The sequence below is a fragment of the Chelmon rostratus genome, chromosome 5 (assembly GCF_017976325.1).
Source record: "Chelmon rostratus isolate fCheRos1 chromosome 5, fCheRos1.pri, whole genome shotgun sequence".
Taxonomy (NCBI): Eukaryota; Metazoa; Chordata; class Actinopteri; order Chaetodontiformes; family Chaetodontidae; genus Chelmon; species Chelmon rostratus.
In genome coordinates, this window is record NC_055662.1 from 24,288,719 (window position 1) to 24,302,902 (window position 14,184).

Consider the following 14,184-nt stretch of genomic DNA (forward strand, 5'->3'; position numbering starts at 1 on the left):
GCCGTGTGTTTGCAGAGTGTGTGTTAGGGAGATAATAATCCCAGCGGTCAACAAGAGTGAAGGGCCAGAGCTGCACTGACCGGCCCACCATCTGAGAGAGAAAACGAGTGAGAGGGAAAGAGGGAGAGGAAGAGGGAGAGAGGGAGGTAGCCATGTGGTTAACACTTGCTCACTGAGAGGCGACTGGAGCACGGCCAACCTCTTCACACACAGGCTGACCACACAAGAGCCTCTCTTTCTCCCTCTGCCTCCCATCCTCCCTTCATCCCTTGTTACCTAACATTTCCTTCCCTAGCTTCCTCAGCTAGACGCCTCCCATCTCACCCCCCGCACCTTCTTGCCTCTTTTGTCTCTTCCAAACTTGCCCAAATTCCTCCCTCCCATTTTCTCACCTATGTATCTTCTGCTACCTCCTCCCACGACCCTAAACTGTCACTCTGTCCACCTCCCCCATCATGTCTGCTTTTGACGAGCGTCTATCCGTCTGTCCCTCCGCCCCGGCTCTCCGAACACTTCCTTCCTGCCTTCCTTTTCTTACCCGTATAGGAATCCGTTCGGTCTCTGTCTCCTTCTGCGGGTTACGGTACTTCTCATAAAATTCTCTCTTCTTTTTGCCCTCTTTATCATCTTTGCGTTCCCTCTTTTCAGCCGGTTCGTCCGAGGGTTCGGTTGGAGAGGGCAGGGGAGAAGACTTGGCCGGCTTCTCCACCTCCAGGTAGTTCTCATTGGGGTTGAGCACCACCACACCGTAGCCCTCCTAAAACAGATCAGACACATAAGCACATGTATTAGAGCATCAGCATCATATACTATTCATACTTCATAAATAAGTGTAATAAGCATTAAGAGTTTTTTACATATTAACTGATCTCTATTTATATAACTATCAGGTATATCTATGTAGGATAATATAGCAAACCTTATTCGTATAGACATTTTTCTAACAAAGTGCTTTATAATGCAGAATAAAATAATTATTAAATAAAAAAAATAACCAGGTTGAGAAAACAAAAGGCATCAAAAAAGAGCAGTAAAATATGTATTGGAGAGAGGACTCTATATTTACAATATATTAATAAAACATGTATCATCAGGACGAGAACATGACAGATGCATGACAGAAAATCTGACATTAAACAAACAAGGGAGATTGTGTATTTTCTCTCTTAACTGTTTGACGGTTTTGAGAGTGTGAACTGCCTTTATAAACTTTATTAAAGCTAAAAACAGACCAGTTTTTGCAATTTTTTAGCGTTTCTTTTTTTTATATTAACTTTGTAACCCTACTCAGGAAAGCTTATATAAAACCGCATGACAATCAACACTGACGCTCAGAAACTTTCCAGCTGAGTCTAGTTCGAGTTTAGGTTCACCCTGGCTCACGGTGTTTAAGAAGGAGCTTGGTAGTGGATATCTATGAGCAAACAACAGTGTAACAACAGTTAAAACACAGATTGTGAGATGACTGGGGGAAAGATGCAAATCCAGACTGAAAGAAGTGGCAGAGAAAGAGACAGAGGAGAGGGCGTCACTGCAGGGACAAGCCTGAGAAGCGACTGGGGGATTGGAATTCAGCGCCGGTGGTTTCAGTCAGTGAGTAGCATTTAGTGACTCCAAAGGCCATGTGTCACTTAATATCAAACCCAATCGATCCCACCATCACTCAACGAAAGAGTTAGCCGCAACCGCGTACGTATCTGTGTATGTGCATGCGTTTGTGTGTATGTGAAACCTCTACAGACAGCACAGATAGAAGTCGAACATTTTTTAAAAAAGCTGAGAGGGTTTTTAGATGAAAATAATATTGGAATTATTATTATTAATAATAATAATAATCAGTGCACTACTTCAGAATGCCAAAAAATGAAAAGAAGAGAGTTAAAACGAGCAAAAATGAGAAAAAAGAGAAAAGAATCCCAAGCAGTTATAATAAGAAAGAATGACAGAGGGGAAACGTATTGTGGAGTGAAGGAAGTTTTCTTGTACCCTTTAGTGACTTCTTCAACTTGGAAGCCATTTTAATTAACTGTGTTTATTGTCCCAAGCACTCTGAAACTAAAGCAGGAAATGGATGGATTCCTGTTTCACTTCAGTTGTGCTTTTCACACACATCCCCCACGGTGAATCCACATACACACCCCGAGACTCAAACTTATGGGCCTGTGCAGACACACACAGAGACACACACATACGCACGCTAAGGAGTATGAAAGACATCAGCGCTGACAAAAAGACCTTTAGGAGATGTGAGAGGGAGTTAAGAGAGGCGGCGGCGTTCAGCTTCCTCTGCGAATCGCCATCACACACACACACACACACACACACACACTCACTATCTTCTCAAGGCGGCACGTCTCCTCTTCCTTAATAAGTGTTAACACAATGTGCTTGTCTTCCGTCGATGCAGCATGAGTGTGTGTCCCTCCTGTGCCCGCCGACATCAAACCTGCCACACACCCCCTTCCCTTAGCACCTGCCGTGTGTTCACAACAGCAAAATGACACTTTCTCACTTATTCAGGTTAAAAAATTAGCCTGATTCTCACTCCTCAGAAAAGGTTTTCCTTCCCTCACCAGACATATTTGTCACGTGAAACTTATCAATCTAGAGAAAATTTTTAAGTTAAGTAAGTGAAACGGGGCATGATTACATTTAAAGTGCGTGTTGACATTATTTCACTATTACATCGGCTTCTAAATTCAACAAATGTATTTTGAAATTCTAGCTTTAAAGACTTTGCTGCTACATAATGGCATCTGCATGATGATAGAATGAAGTTTTGCATTTTATCCCTAAGGCACAGCAAGTCTAATGGTAATTTAGCAAGTGATTTATGGCTTAAAAAAAACGACATGTCCACGATATAGTTTGTATGCAAATGCTAGGTAGATGATGTTTCTCCAAACCTGGATTTTTATTAGTCTGTGGGTGTATGTACAGTATGTGTATGGAAAGCAGAAAAAGTTGGAGAGACTCCGGATGAGCATCTATTAGGGAGACTTAATTTTAAAGACTTAAAAGACATCGCAGCAACATTTGCACACAAATACAGAAGTTCAGACGCACAAGCGCACATTCAGACAGATGGATCGCCCGATGAAAAAGAAGTCAGAGCGGGCGAAGGAAGAAGAGAGTTGAGGAGGCAGAGGGAGACAGATAGATAGATAGTAAAATGATAAGACAAAGATAGATAGAGAGGGAGAGGGAAGGAGAGGCAGAGAAATGTAGTCTAACCAGATCCACACCAGCTTTGTGCCACTGCCCACTGGTGGCAGCCTGATAAAATAACTGACAAGACCAGTTCAGCCTATGGCAGCAACATCAGAAAAACAAGATAACATTTAAAATCAATACAGAATTAAACTCAGTGCTGATAAATAAACATTTTTATAAGAAAAATCTAAACAATGATTAAATGACAAGCACACTGCACAGTCCACAAATGTCCCACTGACGTGATGACAGAAAAAACCAACAGGAAATGCCTCTTGCACTTCATCACATCACTTTGTGTGCATTTCTCCTTTGCTCTAATCCTGGTTCACAAGGCCAAGAGTTCAGCATTTAGCAACACTGGAGCAACACTGGTCCATGTGTTCTGATGTTAACCCTGAGTGGCCTGCAACCATGTTTAGTCTTCAGTGCTCTTACCCTATACCCTTACTGGTCAATAACCCTTCATGGCCTTAATGGTAACCTCAAGTGGAGCAGTTCCTAGCCTTTAGCGTCCTTATGCTAACCCTGAGTGGCCTATCGCCTATGGCCTTTCCTCTGGAGAGGCTAACACACCTAACCGAGCTAACAGTGCTAACCCTTTCAGCTGTCCAGTCACCCAGAAGGACATTGCTGTAAAGGCGACCAGTGTCACCGGCGCGCTTAGTCTGGAGGAGCAGGGCCGTCAAGTTCACCTCGATGTCGGAAACCGTCATTTATTTGAACACTGAGAGGTCTGTGTTGGTGTCAGGGCGACACTGCTCTCCCTGTCCAGACACTTCCTCCTCTTATTCTTCTCTCCATCAACCAAATACGCAACAATGAGTGTAATGCAGATGGACTGAGAACAACAAAGCAAGAGGGGAATTTTTTTTCTTGACATTTTTGAAATACAGTTCTTTTAGAAATGTGATTCTATTTTTTTTCACATGAATAAAAAAATCTTAAAGATGATAACTTGCTAATGTGATTGTCTAATTGAATATACCACAGCTATCTAGATAAAAAATTAATGTTTTAGAGGAAAAAAAAAAACATGATATTCAAATTAAGCAGCACAATGTGAGTGCTTTCCCCAAATCCCACAGAACTAATTTCTCCCACAGAGCTAATGTTAATCATTCTAGTCCTGGTGACGGCTAAATCTCTCCATACATCTTGCCATACACCCCTCTGGAGTTAGGTCATTCAGTCTTTGTGTTTTCAGCTAACTGTTAAGTCTCTCCCATACACACACAGACACACACACTGGATACACCTGCTAAATCTGATCTTTGTGCTGTGATGTGCTGTCAAAGTGTGAATCTTACACAAATGCACGTTGCAAACCTTGGGTCACCCCGCTTTTTATACCACTAAATCTCTCTCTCACACATTGCTAACATTAGGTCACTTTGCCTTTGTCCTATACGCACACACTGCCACGAATGAAACACACACACACACACACACACACACACGGTCCTCTAGCTTTGGGTCAGTCTTGTCTTTCTGCTGCAGTACGCAGGCTAAGTCTCTTCCCATGCCCTGTGGGTGCCCCGGTGCCACCGCCACACTGAGCCCCTGCCCTGGGGCCAGCGGTCAAGAGGGTCGCCCCGACCCCTCTAAGGGGGGGCACCCCGACCCCCATCACCCCGCTCCGGACGCTCCTTAGCGCTCCTTTGTCGGCCTGTCCCGCACCAGATAGCACAACAAAGGCTGCCGCTGCTACGGAAACCAGGGCTTGTCTCATCATCGTGATGAAACCCTTCCTCCGTCATCGCCCAATCTCCCCACATGCAGCATTGGGAAGCTCCTTAAAAACCCAAAGGCTGTACTATCTGCAACATATTGACAAATCATTGAATAACAAATTTGAATCTGTAATATATAAATTTCATGATATTGAGCATTTTTTCTGATTTACTATTACAGACCTGGAGCCACAGTGCGCTGTCTTAACAATACTGTCAATACTCTCGATGATGTGCCCTCTTTGCGGTCAAATTAGAAGCCGCTTGTCCACTACAACTTTTATGGTAACAGATCATTATTTTTTCCTTTCAGCTGCATCATGTGACAAGCGTGTGTGTATACATGTGTGTCTGTGCGTGTCACCAATCGAGTGAGCACACAAGTGCGAGGAGAGTAAATAAGATGTCCCTTTAAGACAGCAGCACCTCTATTTTTCCAGTGGCGTTGTAATGAAATGAAATGTGTCTAATGTGCGGGAGCGGGGAGTGAGGCGGCCGGAGTGAGAGGGTGTTTCATCTGTGCGTGTGGAGCTCAGCGAAGCTTTGATGTGAGAGCTCTCATGTAGTGAGCAGGGTTTTGGGCACAGGGAAAAGGACAGCACTTGACAGGTACAAAGCATGGCTGATAGCGGTCACGGGTGCATGCAGTGAGGAAAGTGAATGGTCTGGTTGCGAGAATTTGAGGTTTTATGTGTGGCTGTTTGCTTAATAGGAGCACATATATGCTCTTCTTTGCATTGCAATTATTTTTTAGTGCATTTATGTACCCGTCGGCACGCATGTTACATTTCAAGAATCAGCGTGCACTCGATAGGTGTCCAAAGGAACTGGATCTTGGGCAGCTTACTTTATTAGTTTTTCTGTCGGGGGGCTGTTAGGATGAGGGCAAATGGCGCTCCCTTTTCTCAACAGCATTCGCTCCACTTCCTTGTTGCAGCAAGACGCAGCTCCTGATTTGCTACTCAGGCTTGACTGACAAGGGGGAAAGGGTCACCCAGCATGGCATACCCAATAAGAGGAGGAGGAGGGGAGGGATGTCTGCAGGCTACAGTCGGGTTTGAGATCCAAATGAAGCACAATGGCCGACCGAGAGAAAGGCTAAGTTGGAAAATAAGCGAGAGCAAAGCGTTGGAGTCACGATTTGTTTGCATTTCAGTTACTAGAGGCTTAAAGCGACATCAGATACAAGCGAAAAACAGGAAGGAGGAGGACAGAAAGAAACAGATTGTTCCTCAATAAAGACGTATGAAGCAGCTGGGAAGGAAGGTAAATACTTTAATAACAAGTGCACCCTCGCTCTCCCTCTCTGTCAGGGCCACCCTGCTCTGTGTGACCTTGTCTGTCTCCGTCTCTACGTGAGCTTTTTTTTTTTGCATGCAGGGCCCCTTTATCCATCCGATCCCCATCTTTTCTCTCTCTCTCTCTCTTTTTTTTCCCACTCCCCCTCTCCCTGAGGCTGAGATACCACACAGATTGCACAGTAATGTCAGATTAAGTCACGGTGCCCCCTTTCTCATTTTAACACAGCACCAGTCTGAGACCCCCCATACCCACCGAATACACAGGCATGTTCCTCTGAGAGCAGAAGGGTGGGAGAGTGCTTACTGTACCACTGGGGCTATGAAAAGACATGTGTGGATCTTAGGGGTGATGTGAGAGGGGATGAGACGGGATTGTCATCAGCCTGTCAGCACAAAATCAATCACCCTCTTGATAACTAGCGATACCCAGCGGGCCATGCAAGTACTTGCAGAGAAGAGCTAAATGATACTATTATCTTACAGTTTCTTAAAAAAAGACAACAAAATGTAAAGTTTGGTTTTAAAAAGCATAAAGATAATGGTCTAAAATTACAACATTGGTAAAGACATGGTTCACATCATTAAGAGGCATAAATCGCAATTCATACATGAGATACGTGTGCTCAACTTTTCTTTTTTTGGATCCTCTGCTTAACCCCACATCCCTGTATGTTTAAGCAATCAATTGAACAGCCAACACAAATGTTTACATTGGAAAAGTAAGACAAAGTGCAGCTTCGTCTCCCCATCTGCCCTCTGAGTTAATTTTAAGCAAATCGCCCACTGCATGGGTTTCTCCTCTAATAAAGAGTACACATTTAATTAAGTTTCTCTAAATTCGACTTTTCACTTCGAGTTCAAAGACTGTATTCGGTGTTTGCTTCCACTAATGTAGTCGTACGCTAATTTGGTCAAAGTAAATAAGACCCTGTGGTAATGATTGTCTTTTTCTTGATCTTAATGAGCACAAATAGTTTAGGTCAGAATACGAGGCTAACCTTTTGAGCTAGTCAAGTAGTTGTGTCTGTAATAAGCAGCGGCATTTTTAACCTTGGCATGGATGTCTGGGCTCATTTGGATATTGTTTATATGTGGATTTGAATATTTATAAATGAGTTCAAAGTGGAGCAGTGGGGTGGAGGAAGTGAAGAGAATAGCACAGCTTCTGATCCCTGATGCCTCAGCTTCTTTTCATGCTCGCATTTACATTTCTTTCTCTCTGTTTCGCTTTCTATTTCTCTCTTCCTGTCTCGCTCGTCCCGATCTATCTATTTTCAGCACCTTTACTGAAGGGATAGACGTAAAGACACTCAGACAGACACCGTTGAGTAACTCACTCTGTGTAATGCAGAAGCCAGTTCACGTGGCAATTATTTACCACACTCGACGCCTGTGAATCTATGAATTCTATCCATGCTCAATGGTTGATCAAGCATCCGAGTGTCTGGACACATAAACACACACACACACAAACATGTACAGTGACACACACAGGGTTCGGAGGCCTGCTTCATCTGCTCTCAGCACGACACGCACAGAGGGAGGTGCAGGGTTGGGGGTGGGGGCTGCTAGATTGGGGGTGGATGTAGCATTAATCACCGTCCAGGTGGAAATTGTCAGAGCTATCGATTGTGCAAGTAAATGTTACACAAGTCATTTGTCACTTTTTTTTTTTAACAGGAGACCAGTGTGTCATTCGCAAAGACGCAACCGTGAATGTAAACTCACCAACGCTGATATGTTAGAGCTGTCTCACCTGATGTGTAATCTGCTCCATTGTTAGCAGACATCTGCACATCTGAGTGTTTGTGAAAGTTAGAGTACATCTTCTTTATATTAAAACCTCGTAACAATTAGACAAACTGAAAAAGAAAAAGAAGGAATATTCTAACAAGCCGTGTCTTGCTTGGGTAGATTATGAAATCAGCTGCAGAATAAATTAACAATATTTCCAGTATACTTTAATATTAGTGTATGAAACATGTGCTTGCCACATAGACAGCAAAGGAAATACAGTAAGCAGGAAGAGTCCTCAGCCCACAGAGGGAAAGCTATGGGGAAATAAATACAGGAGGCTTATTCTGACGCCGTTAGCATTTTGATTTATATATTCTATATCGTCTCCCCTAAGCATACACATGTATTTTTAATGAGGGCAGAGAGAGATATAGATCATGGAATGATAGGTGCCTCCCTGCCCTTCTGCCTAACTATTTAATGTATAAATCAGGGAGAGAGGTGAGCAGAGAGGGGGAGGCAGAGAAGCCACAAAAAGAGGGAAGACAGGAGGAGTGGAGGCATCCCAGGAGCAACCCTGTCCTGAACGCCACTAATAACTGTGCACAGAAGGAAGGAAGACAGACAATCCTGAGATCAATGGGCCCAGGAAGGACTACGCTGCCAAATGAAGATGATGATTATAATGATTATGGTTATAAAGAAGAATTCGGCTGCTATTCAAAATCTCATTTCTGAACAAGATTACACGAAAATAAGAAATCTGACCTCCGCAATGACAGTGAAAAATCCAACAATGACAATAAACGAGACCAAAAAAAGTGAGCGTGCCTTTCAGTTCGACTGCGGGAAAGAAATCCCACCTCTACGTGAATTCTTAAAGAGCGCCGTCGATGAATGTTTCTGCTTCACCATCTGGACAGGTAGTTAGTGCATTAACACACATGAACACACACACACTGTGGGTGCGAGACGCATGGCCATATGTACGGACTCAGCCGGCCGGGGTCAATGGCAGGACACATCTAAACATTGTAGACACATGTATGCAGGCATGTGTATGGACAGACATAGCCACCATGGCTATGGTGAAATAATACACAAGTGCATGTGTGTGTATGTGATGGCAAATTACAAAGAAAAAATTTCAGTACATCTGTCCCATCAGAATTTAATAGCATGTTTTAATTGTTGCTGCATAGCATGTGTCATTTCATTTATATTTTTGCAAATAATCACATAATAGATGATATAAAAAGAGTGTTTTTTAATTCCACATTCAGGTTTTGACTGCTCAGATGTGTTGAAACAATGCGTAGGTGTGCCGCACTGGGTGTCATCTACCAGCAAACCGCACTGTGTTGGTGAATAATGAGACCACGCTGTTGCGCCCAGGGTATTAATCTTACTGAACATCACAGGACCACGACGACCTCCATGGGTCAAAGGTCAAAGAGGAATCCCTTCACCCCTGACCTGTTATTGTGACCTAGGAGGGACAGCCACAGAGAGAACTGGTGGTCCTGTCGAAGTCGCTGACTGCCGCTATGTGAGGTGTGTGTGTGATATTTCATGTTAACTGTGACCTTTCGTGAGATGAAATTTGCTGTCTTATATGTGTAAAATACTCATTTCTATCGGCTGTGGTATTGTACACTGTGAGAGTGTAACAGGCTACGATCATGCAACTGGCAATAAATCTGAAGGCCACAATGACACACACACACACACACACACACACACACACACACACACACACAGACACACACACTCCAACAGTCCAAGAGTCTAACCTCTGTTTAAGTGGAGCTGCACCTCAGGTCCATGAGTCAGGGGAGGTCGCCACAGCCAATCACAAGCTGTGTTTGAAGTGTGAAGGGTAAACACTATGGCTGCTCTGTCCTGCCATTTACTCTGCTTATTTTCACAGGATGTAACCTAGAAAGAGGTGGTGGAGAATATCTGTGTGTATGCATGCATGTATGTCTGTGTCCTCCAGCACATTTTCCATAGTGTCATTACCACATGGCTTGGTTTATGCTTCACAGCACACACATGGAGCTACGCATGTATGTTGGAATCCCCTTCATCCTCTCGCCATACGGCCAAATACACGTGGAGAAATCCATGCTGTGGCAACTAAGGAAACCATGCATGGAGCAAAAGACATTTTCCTATTAACCCGATGTAGCCTTCAAAAACGGTTGAAAGCAATTTACCATGGAAAGCGGCTGTAAAACACATCCTCTTTCTTCAGTTCTCTCTCTCTCACACACACACAGACCAACCCCCTCAACCTCAGCGCCACCACAATCCTCACCAGAAGCTCTTTCAAATCTACTAGGTTTTTTTTTTTAAGACCACCTGTTGTCTATTATTTTTACATACTGCTTTTCTCATAAATCATAACACTCTGTAATTAATCAAGCTGTCAAAACAGGGACCGGAGGTCACCTGGAGGGGTCGGAGGTGGTTGCAGGGCCGATGGAGGTCAGGGTCACACTGCATTCCTCATTATCAAGTTGTGATGGGAGAGGGGCCGGGCAAACAAAAGCGAAAGCAGATGGAGGCGGGGGGGTAGGGGGGGACAGATGAAAAAGAGAGCTAGAGAGACAGAGAGAGAGAGAGAGGGAGAAGGAGAAATTGACAAAGAAAAGTGAAAGAAGCTGTCAGCTGCCTACAGACAGGGGAGGCGATTCTGAGAAGGGAGACATCACATAAAGAGGTGGAAAAAAGGGAAGAGAAAAAAAGAAAGAGGCATGAAATAAGAACAAAAGAAATCTACAAGATGTTTCTACTGTATAGACCTGAAATTGGCTGCAGAGAGGAGAAAGAGAAAAGAAGGAGGTAGGGTGGTGTGGCTCCTTCGATGAGAAAATAGGGAATCAGCTGTGGAAGTATGATTGTTATCTCTCTCCTCATGTATGTGTGTGTGTGTGTGTGTGTGTGTGTGATGAGGCAGACTGATATCTCTCTCAGAGGAGTGTGTATCGGTGTCTCAGTGGTTTGAGAGCCAGTTCAGAGACAGGACCATGGGCCTGGAGTGGCATGTCACAGACTCCACAATACACACTGCTGATTAGATCCCACTGATTAGACTGGCACATACACACACAGATACAGACACACACCAGAATAAATGCCCACAGACAGATGAGGAAGCTGAATGAACATCCATTCTCAAGTTTCTTCCTTGGCCATCATTAGGCATGTTCTGGGAAATCAGAGAAAATTAAAATACAATCATATCAAGTTGATAATACACAAATTTTGTTGTGTACTCCTGGTTCATTCAGTGACATGAATTAAGGCATGTGTTGAAAATAAAGTGAATTATCTCATTATGTTGAGTGTGAACATGTTATGTGAAGTTATGGGACAAAAAAAATGAAGCAAAATGCTCAGTAGGGGGGACGAGGGGCTGGGACAGACGATTGGAGTGACGGAGAGAGGGGGAAAGATTAGAAAAAAAGAACAATTTAAAAAGTGCAAATGCCGCGGAACTCCTCACGCTATGTTCTCCCGCCCGCCCCTCCCCTGTGTGGAGCATGAATTCTCAGGCGTGGCTCGCTCTATCAAAAACATCACTCTTGAATGAGGCGCCGACCATTGCGCAAAATTAGCTGTCACCCTTTCCTCAAAATCTTTGTTAATCTTGTTTCCAGTGTTTGCGGATTTATCAGCACATGCATCAATGTCAGCTCCTTGGTTACTGAGCCGCAGTACTTGGGAGAAGATATAATTAAAAATGTTTGGGGCGTGGGGGGCGGGAGGGGAGGGCTGCCGAGGAGCGGCAGTGCTAGGAAAGACGGGGCGGAGGGGGGGTGTCTGGGAGGAGGAAGGTGAAGTCTTCCTCTCGTCTCGTAGTTTCCCCTGGGAGCCCGTGGAACACAGAGCCAGTGATAACAGACAAACGGGCTGGGCCGCGCCTCTCTTCCTCTCAAGCTCACTCTCCGGTATCACTCGGGTCAGCGTGTGCTGCTATCTCTTTAATGACGCTAGCTCCACTGATCTGGCCGCGGTCGGGAAGCTGGTCGCATTGTTAACAGCCGCTTGACACAGAGGAAAACAACAGCCAAATGCATCCACCTAGTGATATTACTGCCTTATCAACCATTTGATGCACAACTGACCTATCCAGAGGGGTTCACACATGGGCGTCATGGCTGGGGGGAAGGACAAACAGAGAGACAATCATTCGGTACATGACATGCATGGACATCATTCTGTAGAGAGCCACTGTGAGTAAATAAAAAATGGAAAGATCCATTAATGACAAACCTGTGTTGCTTGCAATTCCACGATTATTTAAGTACGTGTTTGCATGTTCACTCACTTAAACTACACTTTGACATCTGGAGGCGCGGTGATGAATTATACTAAGCCACCACAGCTTGGTCCTTGATATGTTTCCAGCACATCTCTTATTATCATGTGGCTTTTCACAAAACATCACTCGCCCATCCAGCTCGCGTCAAGGGACATGGGACACCATGCATTAGAAATTCCACGTCCAAGTCTCACTTGCTAACTCGCACACACATACACACACCCGGCACACATCTATACACAAAACCACAAGCGCACACACGGCCCTCTGGGGGAGCGGTTGTGATGCGGAGACATCCCGGAGAGCCGTGCCACAGCACCAGCAGGTTTCAGAGCTGTGTGGACAGAACTCTGGCCGCAGACATGACAGCTCTGGAGACAGCCCGGGAAGATGACAGACACATGTTTAAAACATAGCGCATAAATGCGAACCCCTTATGAGATGACACCTACCACAACGGCCCTCTGTCTTTTTCCCAAAAGATTGGGGTGTCAAAGAATGCGACAACTGTGCGCCCTTCTGCGTGAATATCTATTACAGAGATTGGAAAAAGAACACAGGGCGTATGTGTGTGAATTTACTGAGGGCGCATATGGGTGCTCACATTTCAGCTTCCATGAGAGCAGGAAGGGGTAAGAAGATGGTTAAGTAGAGGATTGTCAGAGAGGCAAGAGGAGAGAGAGAAGTTTTCCCGCATCACGGTAAGGGCTGCCACGGTTTTGAAAAACCAAAGTTCACAGGTCTTGGAGACAAGAACACGGCTGTCCCACAGCAGAGGCCTTTCCCCGCCATTAGGGATGGAGGGAGAACAGTAAGGTGGCCCGAGCCTTAACCTCTCACCATGCCTGATACAACATGTCAGCACTGAGAGAGCAAAGCTTTTTATCCATGCTCACACATTCTCCTCTTCTCTCCTCCTCCGGCTCTTCTTCCTCCCTCTTTTTCTCCACCATCCAGACCTTTAAGTGCGGTCTGGCAGGTTTGGCTGGGAGGTCGCGTATTCCCCCTCTTCATTAGTGAGAAAATGGACTCTGGTAAACGCTTGTTAAAGCCCTTACCTACACTCCCCCAGTTAATGGGAGTGATCCATTTGTGTCCGTTTCTGCCTGACAAGGCTTTACTGGAAGATTAATAGTGCGGTGTCAGGCCACGGCCACCCTCTGTCCCGTTCTCATTTCCTTTCTTCTGGGACGCACACATGCAATAATGGAGCCCCGTCTTTTGTTGTAACACCATGATTAGCCAGGGAGAAAAAAAAGCACAGGAATGAAAGAATGAGAGAAATGGAGGAGAGAAGGGGAAAACAAAAGGAGTGTAAGAAAAAAACTCTTTCCTTCATGACACCGTACAAGCGTAGGTTTTAAGGTTGTGAATTATAGGCACTTGACAATGGCAGAGTGATATTATTAATTAATCTCCATGTGAGGTGAAGAGAGATATAATGAATCACTTATGGATATTTCCTCTGTTTTAAAGGCTGGCTTTATCTTGGCATGATCCAGAGAGAGGTCTTAGAAAGACTTGACGGTGGAATGTATGACAGAAAAAGAGACAGAGAAAGGGAACACCACGGGAGAAATAATAGAGACAGAAAAAAGACACAGAGAGAGAGAGTGAGAGAAAGGACTGGGGAGAAGTCCTTAAAGGGCCACCCAGGGTTTCGTCTATCACCCAGGCCCCCCAGCCATCCCTCTTCCTTTTCGGGGATGACACTGTCAAGTGTTCCGTCCCCTCACTGGGTGAACAGGATAAACGCTCTTAATAATTACACGGACATTCCCGGGAAGTCTGTCCTGTCCGGGAAGAGCAATTCTTCAGATGAGAGTCCCATGGTGTAACAGGCCTGGAAGTGTGCCATATAAACGTAGAA

General features: G+C 44.7%; 1 protein-coding gene across 1 annotated transcript in view; it reads right to left on the reverse strand.

Annotated features, from left to right (window-relative positions):
* The window catches only part of fam172a (family with sequence similarity 172 member A), a 158,869-nt gene that overhangs the window by 95,675 nt on the left and 49,010 nt on the right, over positions 1 to 14,184 (reverse strand). Inside the window, exon 7 of the mRNA XM_041936781.1 lies at positions 539 to 757. Coding sequence (XP_041792715.1) covers positions 539 to 757 — 219 coding nt within the window. The remainder of the gene's footprint in view (positions 1 to 538; positions 758 to 14,184) is intronic.